This window comes from Prunus dulcis, chromosome 8, assembly GCF_902201215.1.
Source record: "Prunus dulcis chromosome 8, ALMONDv2, whole genome shotgun sequence".
Classification (NCBI taxonomy): Eukaryota; Viridiplantae; Streptophyta; class Magnoliopsida; order Rosales; family Rosaceae; genus Prunus; species Prunus dulcis.
Genome location: NC_047657.1, coordinates 18,513,804 through 18,528,506, shown reverse-complemented (window position 1 = coordinate 18,528,506; position 14,703 = coordinate 18,513,804). Strand labels below are relative to the sequence as shown.

Genomic DNA, 14,703 nt, shown 5'->3' with positions numbered 1-14,703 from the left:
TAGGTATACCTAATACTTTTCCTTCTAAATTCTTAACTTTCCAATTTCATAGGTTAGCATTATATAATTTTGATAAATTTAATAACTTGTAAATTCTGCCTATACAACAATTTATTTTTAGAACGTTACATTTTTTTCTTTGGGGATTCATGAACTTTTTCATTCTAGTAGAGGTAATAATCCCTTTCGTAACTCTCACACATCAATGTTAATTAAGAATGAGATTTTCAGTTAGAATATTTTCCTACGTTGGGAAGAGAAATGCAACTTAGAATATCTTCTTCAGTTGAAAGCAGATAGTTGATAAAATTACTCACTTCAAAAATGATTTGCACTAAAATTTCCCTCAACAAAATAGTTAGTATTTTGAGGCTAATTAGTAATTTCCCATATTAATTTAAGGCAATTATTTTTTCGGACAAACAATATTAGAGGAAAGGGGAATGGAACACAAGACTTCAATGCAAAGTATAGGTGTTAGACGGACCAAGCCAGCTAGACACGGCATGAGCACGGCCCACTTTAGTAAGGCTCCGCACGACATGGTCCATATCTTTGAGTCGTATCGAGACAAGGTAATTAGGACCAATGGGCACGGCCGGTCCATAGCCAATCGTGGGCCTACCGTTTAAAACCCATTTATTAAATTATATTTCTTTTATAGAAAAATAATACACCATATTATTACATTTATATCTCAAATTCAAGTTTATTTCTTTTCTCTAATAATATGTATTAAAATTTAACGTTTTCTATATATATAAAATAATGATTTTATTTTTCAAGTTTCAAATTTTAAAATTCAAACAATAATGTAGTCATTTTTTATTTAAATGTACTTTAAAGAGAGTTATTGCTCACTTTTTTCAACAAATAATAAATCTTGTTAGTATATGTATAATTGTAAAATATAATAAATGAAGTTGTAAAAAAAATTGCCAAAAATAAAAAGAGCAAAACATAAGTCAAATTTGGCATGGGCCCATTTCGGCCTGTTTAGTGACCCGATATGGGCTTGGGCTAGGATTGATGATTTTCAGAAATGAACGAGTCTGAGATAACCCGTTTATTAAATGGATTGACTCTAAATGGACCGGCCCGTTTGACACCTCTAGTGCCGAGGTAGTTTTTTACGAGAATTCTTTTGATATTTGGTCCAATCCAAACAATAGTCCAAAAGTTTATAAGATATGGGCCTTCATGTCATGATAATGGGCCTTAACTGTTGGGCGGCAAAGTTGTCGCCCGCCAAACGCCAACGACAAAACCCTCAACAGTGAATTAAACATAAATTATTACAGTGGCATAGACATGTAAATTGGAGGAAATGCAGCCCCTTTTACAAAAAAGATAACATTTTTAACCAGATAAAGCCACCTTCACTTTTCGTCCCTCTTTGTCTCTTCGCTCTCAGAGAGTACTGCTGAGGTTGAAGAAAGAAGAAAGCGTATAGCAAAGAGCAAAGCAAACTTCAAAGCTCAAAGCTTTCCCTATCCCTCTTTTTCTTCATGTAGATGCTCTTTGAAAACCCTAACTCGCTCTCCTACCCGACTCAGCTCGACTCGGTCTGTTATTCTCCCTCCCCATGGCCAACAACCCTTCTGAAGCCCCGGCCGACGATTTCCTCGAGCAAATTCTTGGCCTGCCCAACTTTGCTTCGGCAGATGCTAATTTGGCTGGAAACGACGGAGGCTTGACCGGGGCTCAGGTGTCTCCGTCTCCGATGATGCTTCAGTTAAATTCCGGCGATGGCTCCGGCCATATCGCCGCCGTCGGCGGTGGGTACCGTGGACCGGTTTTCCCGTTAGGGTTGAGCCTGGAGCAGGGAAAGGCTGGATTTTTGAAGCCCGAGGAGGCTTCAGGGAGTGGGAAGCGGTTTCGAGACGACATGGTTGATAGTAGAGGTTCATCTGTGAAAAATGTAAGATTTTCGGCCTATAAAAAATCTTTTTAATTAGGTGGTTTTATTTGGTTTGTTCGAAATTTTGACACTTTTTTAGTGATTGAATTATAACAAAATGGATTTTCAGATGTTTTGGTGATATGAGTTTGGAGTGTGTAATTGAATATTAGCTGGATGATTGCGTGGTCTTAAGTTGAGTAAAGGACCTACTGGGGATAAGTTTGTGAATTTGGTTTTATTTGTTTGCTTAATAAGCAACTAGACAAACGAAAGGAAACAAGGAGAATCGGAAACTTATAATAAGTTGGTTTTTCATTACTTGGGTGAGATTCAAGTACTCCTATCTGACAAGAAGTAAAATACAAGAGGACACTTCAGTGTTTTTTTTGTCAAATACAGGAGGACACTTCTCGGTTACTTGAGAAATGGGAATTAAATGGCTGGCCAGATTCGAACAAAAAACTTACAAATTTGAGTCATGAAAGGCCAAATATTTGTAAGCATTCTGAAGTCAGGGTAAACGGAAGCATGTGAAAAGTGATGGGTGGGCATGTGATTTTAGAGAAAAAGTATCAGAAAACATGAAATCTATTATTTTTAATTTTAATTGTTACAAACGAAGAATAAAATTTATGGTTTTCTTGTAATATATAGGACCATATAAACAATAATTTGTAACTACACTTCAACATGTTAACAACTGGTGTTGATAATTTTATATTGATAGCACATATACATATACATATATGGAAGTATGCATGTGTATGTGTGTGTATCAGTGTAAGTATATATTTCTGTATGTGGGTATATATATGTATGTGTGTATGTATGTATTTAAATATATGTAGGTATATATGTGTAGCTATGGGAATTCAGAACTTCGGCAGGTTGTCTTATTTTCATGTAATATCTGAATTTTAAAGAGTTGGACATCTATTGATCCACCAAAATGGTTGATGTACTTGTACCTTTTGGGTTTTCCGCTGAGGTGCATTGTTGAGAAACTAGCTCAACTACCGCCCCTAGTAATAGAAATTGTCTCATTTTGCAGGTTTTCCATGGTCAACCAATTTCCAATTCAGTTGCTGCAGCACCACATCCACCTTCTATGCGACCAAGGGTGCGGGCTAGAAGAGGACAAGCCACAGATCCACACAGCATCGCTGAGCGGGTAAGTTTGCTATCATTTACACAAAAGAACATCCCATGGAATTCTTATGAAAACATAAACTTGATTGTGATCATGATAAAACCTTTTCTCAGGGCTGCACTTGGAGCCATATTTCTTTTTAAAATTTTACCTTTTTAAAGATTTTCTTTCCTTCTCCTTTATGGCTATTGTATGCTTAATGTACAACTTTTCTGTACAGTTGCGCCGAGAAAGAATAGCAGAAAGAATCAGGGCATTGCAGGAACTAGTTCCTAGTGTCAACAAGGTCAGCAGCGCTCCTTTCATGTCATGTTTTGTATTTTCGTTCACTAGAAACATGTTGTTTTATGTGTGTGTATGAGGCGGAGGATAGCTTCCCTAGTTCTTCAAATTGATATAAGTTGTTTAGAAGATCAGCAAGTAAAAAAATTTAATTTGAAACCAATTTAAGAACATATTAGAAATCATTTGGGGGAACAACTTCTTTGGGACCCTATTATGTTTGGGTTTCAAACAAGGGACTTGGTTGGCTGGAGCATTGTGATCATTTCATAATAAATCTACCTTAGATTTGGTGAAATACTGGTGGTCTTGTTTAGAAAGGTCATAATAAATCTTGCTTAATTGCCTAAAATTTGGGTTTGGGATTGGACGGTGCTGTATTCGTAAGATAAAGTTTAGGAGTTGAACAGAGCTCGATTCTATTTCCATACAAGGGATTTCTCGTGACTTTTTAAGTGATAACGTACAATGCATGGTACCATGGCATTCCATAGCTGGTAAGGTGACAGAATGTTCTAGAAAAATAATTGCAATGCTGGTGCTTTATGGATGATTTGCATAGTGTTAAATTTTCTTGAGACGCCATCAACTGTATTCTATGTACTTCTGTTTTGTGCAGACGGATAGAGCTGCCATGCTTGATGAAATCATGGATTACGTGAAGTTCCTAAGGCTCCAAGTGAAGGTAGAGTTATTTAAGGTTCAATGCACATTATCTTATCGCATAAATAATAGGATTCCTATTACTCATTTCTCCCATCTTTTTCAGTTGCTTTACATTCAATATATACTGAAACTATGCTATACTTAAAAGGTCATTAATTTTAGACCAATGCTTATTCCATAGGGGAAGTTTCTCTTTTCGAGAGTGGGTTTGGATGCCCTAGTGTTCCTATAATTTGGGTGTGGTTTTGGTAAGATTTTGTGTCAAATCAAATTATTCTCGTTCATTTAACAACATAGCAATAGGGTAAATTTTGCTTTCTGTTTACTTTTTACTGTTTGACCAATTACTTAGGACCCAAACATATCGCTATTCTGATTTGTTAGGCGTGCGGGGAGAGAGTGGAGTTGGTCTTCTTATAATGATGAAGAAAGTGGAGGTTTTTGTTCTTTTCTTAATATGCGTAAGTCATCTACTTTACAGGTTTTGAGCATGAGTAGATTGGGAGGAGCTGGTGCTGTAGCACCACTTGTAACGGACATTCCACTATCTTCAGTTGAGGTGATAAATGAAAGTATTTTATATTTGCTCGGTTATTTTGTTTATTTCCGTTTCCTTAAACAACCAGGCTTCTGTTCTAATGACAGGAAGAAGGTGGCGAAGGTGGTAGAAACCAACCGGCATGGGATAAGTGGTCGAACGATGGCACAGAACGGCAAGTAGCTAAGCTTATGGAAGAAAATGTTGGGGCTGCAATGCAGTTCCTTCAATCAAAGGCTCTTTGCATCATGCCTATCTCACTGGCCTCAGCAATTTACCACACACAACCACCAGACGCATCTAGTGTTGTGAAGCCTGAAATGAACCCTCCTTCATAAGAGACCTCAGAAAAAGGGTAGGTATGCATTCCCACGGTCCCACCGAAAAACTCACTAGATGCTCGTGGGTCCCATGTCTTATTTGTCGTTTTCCAAACCCCCCATAGCTTTAGTTGTTTCCTCAGCTTCAAATTGCATTCAAAGTCAGATGCCATAGTTGTTGCTTTTTGCCTTTTCTTTCAACTTTTGTCAAAACAGGGATCGATGTCAATGCCCTAAAAAAATACTAGCAGGGCCCATCTTGTCGTGCCAGGTTCAAGTAAAGGAGAAGAGTTGTCAAAGCTCACTTGATATGCTCTTCCTTTTTTTGTATCAATGGTGGGGGTAGTGGAAAATGATGGAAGCCCTTTTCGAGTGGGGCTCTCATTGTTTCTCAGTGGGCTGTGGGGCCTACTTTCTTAAAGGATTAGATGAGTATGTATAAATATTATTATTTTTATCAATGTATGTTAGAGGAGTGTAATATAGAGGTGGGATAATATGGATGCATAATTGTTGCTCGTTTGAAAAATGCTGGGTGTTCCAACTCCTGCAGTAATTTGACAATCCTACTTTTTTGGGTTTAGGGTTTCAATTCTCCCGAATCATTATGAACGCCACTGGACTTTTTCATTTGTTCCGACTTCCAACTACAAGACCTATAAGGAAGCAAGATGGTCCGGATGGAAAACATCAACAACCAAATGTTGAATGCGTGAAAATTCCTATATTTCTAGCGCATTTCCTGCTTTCCAATTCCAATTCTACCTTTAAATTATCTTGAGGCTCTCTGCAAATTCAATTGATTTTAAGTTGGATACTCATATTTTAACAACTTCATATCGACTCACATGTGAGATAGGCCAGTTGATCATAGCAGAACTATATGCCGACACATTAGCGTTGATTGTATGAGTGACCCGTTTGTTGTGTATACTGGGCCTTGTACGTAGCGTAGTGGCTTTCTTAATTGGGTTTGATCTGCTCATTAAATCTGATGGGCCTTCGGAGGACTTTTGGAAAATTAAAGTGGGGATGCATGGGCCTTTCGGGACGTGTTGACCCCAAGATGATATATGGGTTCCGCCACGGGTGATCTGCTTGAGATAATGTGGCCCAAACCCCGTGAGAATTTTTGTTTTTGTTATTTTCCTTTTCTTTGAACCCTCCTTCTTGGAGAATTAAGATAAGCGTAGTGTTATAGTAGCATTATCCGACAACGGCGGAGTTTGGTACCTTCACCTGAAAACCCGATGGCAATGGCGTTAGAGAGAGCACTGCCAGCAGCAACAAGCACAACCTTCCTCACAAACCCCAAAGTTCCCTCCTTTTTCCCAACCACAACCTCCAACCACAACCACAACCACAGCCACTTAGCCTTCGCACGGCGCCGTTTCAATATCAAATGCTCGATGGATTACAGTAGAGACCAGTACAACAACAATGGCAGCAGCAGCATTCAAGTGCCCATAGCGTATCCTAGACCGGCTGAGGTTCAGTGGAAGAAGGAGCTGTGCAATACGGTGCACCTCATCGGCGTCGTCGGTCTTCCCATTGAAATTAAGCACCTTCCCTCTGGAAAGGTCGTCGCTTGGACCCGCCTCGCCGTCAAGAAATCATCTTCCGACACCTCATGGTATTATTTTCTTCAATCTTTTGGGTTTAGTCATGATTTGCAGTTGATGATGCTCATTTAATTATTGGGTTTTGAATTTGATGACTACTGTGTAAGAATTTTGTTCAAATGCTTTCAATTAGTGTGGTGTGGTTGTGCTTATTAAAATCAAATGGGAAATGCAAATTTTTGATGTCTGTATCGCATCACAATGTTTTTCTGTTAATTATGAGAGGTGGGTTTTTTTTTTTTTTTTTTTCCAGGATCAATTTGACATTTTGGGATGAGATGGCGCATGTTGCTTTCCAGCATGTAGAGAAAGGCAATCAAATATATGTCATTGGTCGTCTGATTACAGATTCTGTTGAAACCAATGAAGGGAAGCAGCAGACTTACTATAAGGTTCTTTGGCTTTGTGGTCTTTTCCATTTGTTATTTTTAGTTTTGTTCTTCTAGTTTGTTTGTGTTTTATTTTAGATAATGATTTGTTTTTTCTTAATTGTTATTCTGCAGGTAGTTGTTCAGCAACTGAATTTTGTTGAGAAGGGCTTTTCATCATTGGTCTTGAATGATCATGACTCTGATTCAATTACAGCAGGCAAGTCATATCTTCAGTAATGTTTTAGGTCTTGATAAGATCAGGGGTGGCGCTCTTTCTCATTGTCGTTCTTTTTTCTTGCAGTTAGAAATACTGGCAACGGTGCCGCAAAGAACAGTACAGAAACCACACAAGAATTGTGGCAAGCCTTTTTTGCTAATCCAGTGGACTGGTGGGATAATAGGAAGACCAAGGTACTTCATGCAATCAGTATAAAAAGTTGCATCTAATATCTTTTCTTGTTGTTTTTGTATGGCATAAAAATGTTTGAGCAGAGGTGCTTCTGTGTGTGTACACGTGCAAAAACACTGTTGGGAAATGGCAACAAGAAACTCTGTTTTCTGATTTGGTCTTAGCTCAATGCATGAACATCTTCACCCACCGTATTTATCAAACCAAATTTGGAATTTCCAGTGCCTGAAAACTAGTATTATACTACATAACTGAGAGAAAACTATAATGGATGAGCTGTGGTACTACAAAATGATTGGGAATGAAATGTTACAAATTACAGCTTTTCATGCTAGGTGTATGCCATATGTAGTTCATGGTTGATGATAAAATTTAGCTTATCTGAGTTAGAGCTACTGTGATACCCGAGTTTTAAACGCTCTATGCACTCATATCATCTGCTGTTTGTTCAGATTTTGATAAAAATATGTGAAGTCAGACTTGTTTATTCTTAATTTTGTTTTGTGATTTTCAGAGGAACCCAAAATATCCGGATTTTAAGCATAAAGATACTGGAGAAGCCTTGTGGATTGAAGGCCGGTACAATCCGCCATGGGTGAAGTCCCAACTTGCTATACTGGATTCAAGAATGGGGAACCTTAATGACCAAGATCTTAAGATGCACTCAAATATATTTGCTGGGGATGATTTTTCGCCTTTCTAAGTGCTTGCGGTACTACTTGTGTTGTAGGAAACCAGTGTCGAAGGGGTAATTTATGTATAGATTATCAATTTTTGGTGGAGATACTGAAGAATTCAGCTTTGATTCTATAGTTTTGTATCCTATATTTTTCAATTTATATGACGTGCTGCTAATTAATTTGCTATCCATTCATCTGGAACTTGCCCATTGCCATTACAATTTAGAATTTTGACATCGAAATCGGGCATATTATCAATTTAATTACAAGAGCACCAGCAATTTATAGCTCAGGCTTTGTGTAATCTAATTGTTACATATAATATATAATATTAAGATAAATGGAACATTTCATCTTCTGTACAATTTGATCTCAACTAACAAGTTCCAGTACTTTTTCTTTACATATTGATTTTGAAAGGGGAAAATCAAAATGTATCCTGAGCTACTTATATTATATCTGTCTGTCTTTTCTGTAGTAACCTCAAATTCTCAACAATTGTTGGAGAACCCAAGCAAAATCAAGGAGTTCCATGTGTCTCCTTAATGCATATATATTTGTCTTTCATTAACAGCTTGTGTGTGGTTGTTTTCAGAAACAAGAAGTCAATCCTCTAGCTTCAGTTCCTTTCATGATTCTCAGCCTTTTGCAGGAAGACACAAACATACTGCAAACAACAACAAAAAATCTCATGAGTTACGAATTTTTAAGATTTCTAACGCGAAAGGAAACTGAAGAGATATCTAATCAAAAGAAAAAAGAACTTACTTCCATGGGACATCTCCAACAAGCATCCAGTCACCATCCTTATCTTCATAAGTAGGAGCAAAGTCAGATCCATTAATGTAGCCTTGTGTCTCTGAGTAGTTTCCAATATTGGAGAGGTTGAACATGTTCTCCAAGGCCCTGAGGAGTTCTGGGTAGCTCTTGTATACCTTGAGATCAATCTTCCTCAGATAAGGAGCTCCATCGACGCTTACTTTCACGTATGCCTCTGGCTTTCTTGCTTGCATGCTGTTTTTCCTATAAGATCTCACTGGAGGCCACCCAACTATTTGTGTCCTGCACACATTTCAGTAACCAAAACATAATTAATTAAACTTTCTCAAAACATTAACATAAAACAGAAGTCATAATCCTTTTTCTTTTTCTTTTTTTTTCTTTTTTTTTGGTAATTGGTTTTGTTTAGAGTTTATATATGAATTGCTTACTTGGTGGGAGGGGCATCTATGTGATCAGAATTTGTACAACACTCCGCCGTTGGATCGGGTGATGACCTCTTGTTGTTCCTAGGAGGAGGAGGTGTTCCTGCTTGTTTGTTCTCAGGCTCTTCTGTGCTTCCAGGCAATCCCAATCTCAGCTCAGTTGCCTTGAAATTGAGCTGCTCTTCATTGTTCTCATATTTCACTGACCCTTCCATCTTAATCGATTTGCTACAACCCTTGTTTAGTTAGCAGATTGCAGACCTAGCAGTGGAAAAATGAGAGAGAAAAATGCGCTTCTGTTGCTCTAAGATTTGTGTGTTTCAGTCAGGTGGAGTTGAAGTTTGATTTGGTTTTGTTGATGAAAAAGAGGTGATGGCACTCAAACTTTTATAGGATGCAGTCTGAATTGTGAGAGGGACAAGAAATATTTAGGTGATTTTCTTTTTCCATGGTGCATGGCAGCATGAGATTCACTCATTATTCTGATAAATGTTAACATCACATGCTTGTCCCCCACGCGTTAGTTGAATGACCAACCACAGGTCGACAATTGGACATACTGGAATTTCAAAGTGGGGCCTACACGCTCTATACCTTGTTGATTATTCGATTAGAAATGCCACATGAATAACATTTGTGCATCACATTGTATAGATCCCATCTCCAACACAAGTAAAATGCGAGATTACTGTGTAGAAATGTGTTTCATAATATGATTCATAAGTGTGATAAAAAATAGTCTTACTAGAGTGAGTTCAATTTTGAGCTGTGTTTATCTACACGTTAATGAAGAGAAGTTCTTGAGAATCCGTCTAAAATATATAATAACACACTCAGAGAAATGAAACCAATAAAGAGTTGGATTAAACCAACAAACAAAAAGCCTGTAAATGTGATTGAATAGGTGACGTGATCCAATAGTTGAACCTAAGAATTTTCTGTGAATGAACAACTTAGAGTCATAGATGCATGTAAGAATCACAATGCATTGGTTGAGAGTCACTCACTCACTTGTAGAGGATTATCCTTAGCATTTCTCTTTAATTTTATTACATTTTTTTAATATGGTAATAAGTTTATTTTTAATTGATTGGTTGTGGGTGGTAGATCGATTTTCTTGGTCTGGGTCAGACAGGTGAAGATATGGATGCCACTCACATGAGGAACAACGTGCAGTTTGGTGCCCAATGGGAGGGGGACAAAGGGGGGACCAACAAAGCCGACGGTATTGAAGACCGTGGACCAATCATGGACGGCTCTGATGGGCTCTTCGAGTGGGCTTTGGGACTGTCGATACAAAGACCGTTGGATCAGGAGGATGAAACGGAAAACAGCCCATGTGACTGCAAACGGTCCCACGTGGATGTTGTTGATTGGAAGGGCATTGGCCATGTGGGTAGAGATAAGTGGGACCGGATTTTATTGGCCTGTGGTTACATGACATGTGGGATTTCATGTGGTAGGGTCAGCTTACCATTCCCGTTCTCTCTCTTTGCCTCAACCCTAATTGAACTTTGGGTGGTTGCACCAAAATAATTATAAAACCCACATAAATATATAATTATATTTTTAAAATAGTATATTAGTAGTTATGAAAAGTATAAGCACACAATTAAATGTTTTAACGAGACATAAATCATATTTTAAGTAAAGCATATTATAATTGAGTTACAATTAATCTCCATAAATATGTTGAATAGAAGCCTTAGCAACACATGACTTAACTATCTTTGGTAACACTTTTGCTTCTTTCTCTTTCGTTTTTTATTCACGATTGTGTAATATTGTAGTTGCTACTAAAAGTTATGATTAAACTAATTAATGAATTAACTTATCACAACATATGGCTATTCTGAAAAATGCAATGCTAGGCGTCTTTTGCAGCTGGACTAAGAGTATACATCTCGTTGTACATAATCGTGTCTTCTACAATTGGAGTAAGAGTATATACCTCGTTGCATATAAGCGTGTCTTCTACAGTTGGACTAAGAGTGTGTATCTTCTACAGCTGGACTAAGAGTATACACCTCATTGCACATAAGTCTCTCTCACGCAGCCGAGTTTGAAGTTTTTTTCAAAGAATTTATGCCTTTATGGATTAAGTTAGATGCAATGCACTACGGTTCTGTGGATTTGGTGAAACATAAAGTATATGTTGACGGTGAAAATGACCACATATTCGTGCATGTATATATATATATATACAATCTGGGCAGTTCCAAGCAATAGAAATAAAGTCATGAGTTATGACAAAAATGGAATAGAAAGTAGAGCCTTGTCCTGTATGTGAAGCAACTTTTCCATGGATCATCTGGGTATCAATTAATTTTGCCAAGTTGTTTAATCTTTGAACGTGATCTTTTCTTTTGCCCCATGCCATAGGGCCTAGGCCTAGCTAGCTACTTCCCAATATGTTATGTTGAGTCTTGTATTCCAAGTTCCAACAAATGAAAATGGAAAAGAAAAAATAAAACCCTAACAGACACCGACACAACCTAGCTGGTTTGAAGCAACTTTTGGAATTGGCCAGCAAAGTCTTGAGTTTTTCGACAGGGAAATATGAACACGCACTGTACACACACCAAGAAGACAACTCAGAATTGATAGCCATGCATAAAGGAGGAGCAACGGACAAAGACAAGTGTCACAATTGAGCTACATTTGAGGCCCCGTAATTAATTTAATTTATTGTAATAATAAAAACCCTATCTAAAGCTTAACATTTGCATGCATGGACCACAGTACAGACATGATAAGAATTCAGGGTCTACCTCCTTTCTAATCTTTGTCAATTTCACGGTAATCAAGTTTATGCCCCATAGACATGACTCGTGAATTAAGTTAGTTGATCAATAATATTGTGCCCACTTCTTTACTTCCGAGTTCGATCCTCCTCTGGATAAAAGTTTATGCAAGCCCCTACTACATTTTGATTTTGCCATTGTAATTAATGCATGAAAAATACAACTCTAATGTAAATCATAAACCAGCATGCATATGGGTTCGTACGTACCAATCAGCAATGTACTCACACGTGTGACATGATAAGACTGACGTTGATATGATCCATGTGGGCCAGGTGCCACACGTGGGTGCAAATATTTGAAGTTTTGGACTTTTTGGGGTTTTAAAGAGAAGCTGAGAAGGCCCATTCTCCCTACCACCCGAAGAGATGTCCCTGGCTCCAATTCCTTGCTCTCTGGCCCACTCTGTCGTTGTTTGCTATGCGTTTGCCAACTGCCTTCTTACGTACAAATATTAACATGCATGGTGGTCCTATATCCATCATGCATCCATATGACATGCCACGACGCCATGCCCATCTTTTATGTCATGTCTCTTCTCGCAACTTGTCATACTCATACATTATTATACGTACAATATATATATATATATATATATATCATCACTCAATTAGATATGAGCTGTGCCATCTAGAATCGCCCCCGTTAATCATGGATTGATGTCAGTCGTTGATATCTTCTGACACTCACTTACATTAACGTATGATTTAAAAGTACTCACGCGTGTGTACAGATATTACGTAACGTTGGCTACCTGCAGCTAGTAATAAATAGAAGACCCACAACTAGCTAGATAATGTTAATGCTACTATACAGAATGTGTTACACACTTCGTAACCTAGGTGTGAACTTAAACTCGGTCTATGACCGACTATCGTATGCTTGCATATATAACAAGTAATTCGAGAATCTGTTGGTGCATGTTAAACCGTTGCTTTGATAATCTTATTATTTATATATATAATTTTTTAAAAACAGCCAAATTAAATGGTAAACGGTGGATCCATATGCAGATTAGCATGTGTTGCATGCATGAGGCTGCTTGGCTGCATGTTCATCTAAATTTAAATGGAGGAAATATATATATATATATATATAGGTATGTATAACGAACTTGTCTACATTGTGTTGTTGACCACTTGTTGCTTCAAACCCTAATCCCAAAACTATTTGACTCTCTCTTTTTAACATGCATCTTATAGCAGACCACCGTCCAACGAATAAACAAGTTCTAGTTGTGTGGCGAACGGGAAAAAAATTAATTTTTTTTTTTTTTTTTTTTAAAGATGGAATAAACTAGCACTGCCCATGATTTATAATCATTGATTAATTATTGCACCCAAGAAAATAAACTAAAATTATATATAAAGAAGAGAAAAATGTGATGATTGAATTACAATGATTACTGATCATTAGCATTTGGACAGATGGGTGTTTCATTATACCTTTTTTTTGTCAATTATATGGTCATTCTGCGCATCAATATATATGTTGTGTGTGTATATATATAAGAAATTTGTAGCTCAAGTATTTAAAAGAAATTATTTTTACATCCGAAATCATTTGTTGGAGTCCTTTCTCCCCAGATTGCTTGTATTATTGTATCTAAAAAATTATATATTAATGTAATCTATCTTCTCTGGATGAGAAGATCTATCTCTAAGCATCTGGCTGGGCTTGGGTGGATCAGTTTGTGAGCAAGAAGAGATAAGAGAGGAATTTATGAAGTTGAAAATGGATGCATGGTCAATGGGTCAATGGCTCAGTTTTGGTCTCATGGCATTCATTAATTAATTGAGTTTAAGAGGGGAAATTTAAAAATAAAATAAAAAGAAGAAGAATTAAATTAATTTAAGAGAAGGCGAGTCTCAGTGGGATGCCCTGCAGCGCCGCACATGGGATCGGGTTTGACGCTAAGGGTGACAGACCCAACAACTTCACATGGCGACTCTAGTGGGCCCAAACCCAATTTCAATTCAATTTTGCACGACCCACCCAATGAATCCCACTCACTATTGGGTCCCACTCCCTTCCCAACTCAACCAACCAAAAACAAGATTTATTATACCATTTTTCTTCCTCAACTATAAATTAGTGTCCATAAATCATTGTTTACCAGCTGCCAAACATTTTTGAATACCTTAACAAGAAGGTTAGGGGTAGGGTTAGTGGCGTGTGGGGGCGTCTAAGTAACTGACTCTTGCATTGTAGATGCATGCAGTTTTCATTGTGAAATTTACATGCATTTACAATTAAGAATTACTAATTACGCACACGTGATGAATAATTAACTGTAATAATCTTCACAAAGTATAATTATAAACGAACACGACTGTGATCGGTACATACAATTTTGGAGTAACATCAAGACAGATCAAACACCACACATGTTGGCCTAACAACAAACAGTTAAGAGTGCCTGTCAAATAATTGCAGAACTTTGTGCTTTTCTTCCAACAATTTCTTTTGGTGAAGCGATATGTGTATGTAGCACATAGCCATAGATGCCATAAAAGGGTACAACCCAACATTTACTTTTAGCATGTTTGGCCAACAATATGGTGGAGTAGAGGAAACACCAAGGCATGGCATGGTGTATATATAATAATTATACGACATGAAAATCAATTAATTTTAACCCCTTTTGATTCACCAAATGTTGTTGGATATTTTACCTTATATTGGAGATGTCAAATGCAAAATGCTAAATTTGAATTTGATAGGTTATGTGCAATTTGATACTTTTGGAAAAA

The 14,703-nt window shown here is 37.4% G+C and overlaps 3 protein-coding genes across 3 annotated transcripts; 2 read left to right on the top strand and 1 right to left on the bottom strand.

Moving 5' to 3' along the window:
* Window positions 1-1,380: 1,380 nt before the first annotated feature.
* Window positions 1,381-5,411, top strand: LOC117636419 (transcription factor UNE12). Its single transcript, XM_034370903.1, has 6 exons — window positions 1,381-1,921; window positions 2,955-3,074; window positions 3,274-3,339; window positions 3,955-4,020; window positions 4,483-4,560; window positions 4,647-5,411. The coding sequence occupies exons 1-6, from the start codon at window positions 1,586-1,588 to the stop codon at window positions 4,875-4,877; spliced, it is 897 nt and encodes a 298-aa protein (XP_034226794.1). The 5' UTR covers window positions 1,381-1,585; the 3' UTR covers window positions 4,878-5,411.
* A 163-nt stretch (window positions 5,412-5,574) lies between these two features.
* On the top strand, window positions 5,575-8,127 carry LOC117636418 (protein OSB2, chloroplastic-like). Its single transcript, XM_034370902.1, has 5 exons — window positions 5,575-6,492; window positions 6,735-6,873; window positions 6,985-7,069; window positions 7,154-7,263; window positions 7,776-8,127. Exons 1-5 carry the CDS (start codon window positions 6,110-6,112, stop codon window positions 7,962-7,964), a joined length of 906 nt encoding a protein of 301 aa, XP_034226793.1. The 5' UTR covers window positions 5,575-6,109; the 3' UTR covers window positions 7,965-8,127.
* Window positions 8,128-8,169: 42 nt separating this feature from the next.
* LOC117636420 (auxin-induced protein 22D-like) lies at window positions 8,170-9,557 on the bottom strand. Its single transcript, XM_034370905.1, has 3 exons — window positions 9,153-9,557; window positions 8,710-9,003; window positions 8,170-8,608 (listed from the first exon to the last, which is right to left on the bottom strand). Exons 1-3 carry the CDS (start codon window positions 9,359-9,361, stop codon window positions 8,533-8,535), a joined length of 579 nt encoding a protein of 192 aa, XP_034226796.1. The 5' UTR covers window positions 9,362-9,557; the 3' UTR covers window positions 8,170-8,532.
* Window positions 9,558-14,703: the final 5,146 nt, after the last annotated feature.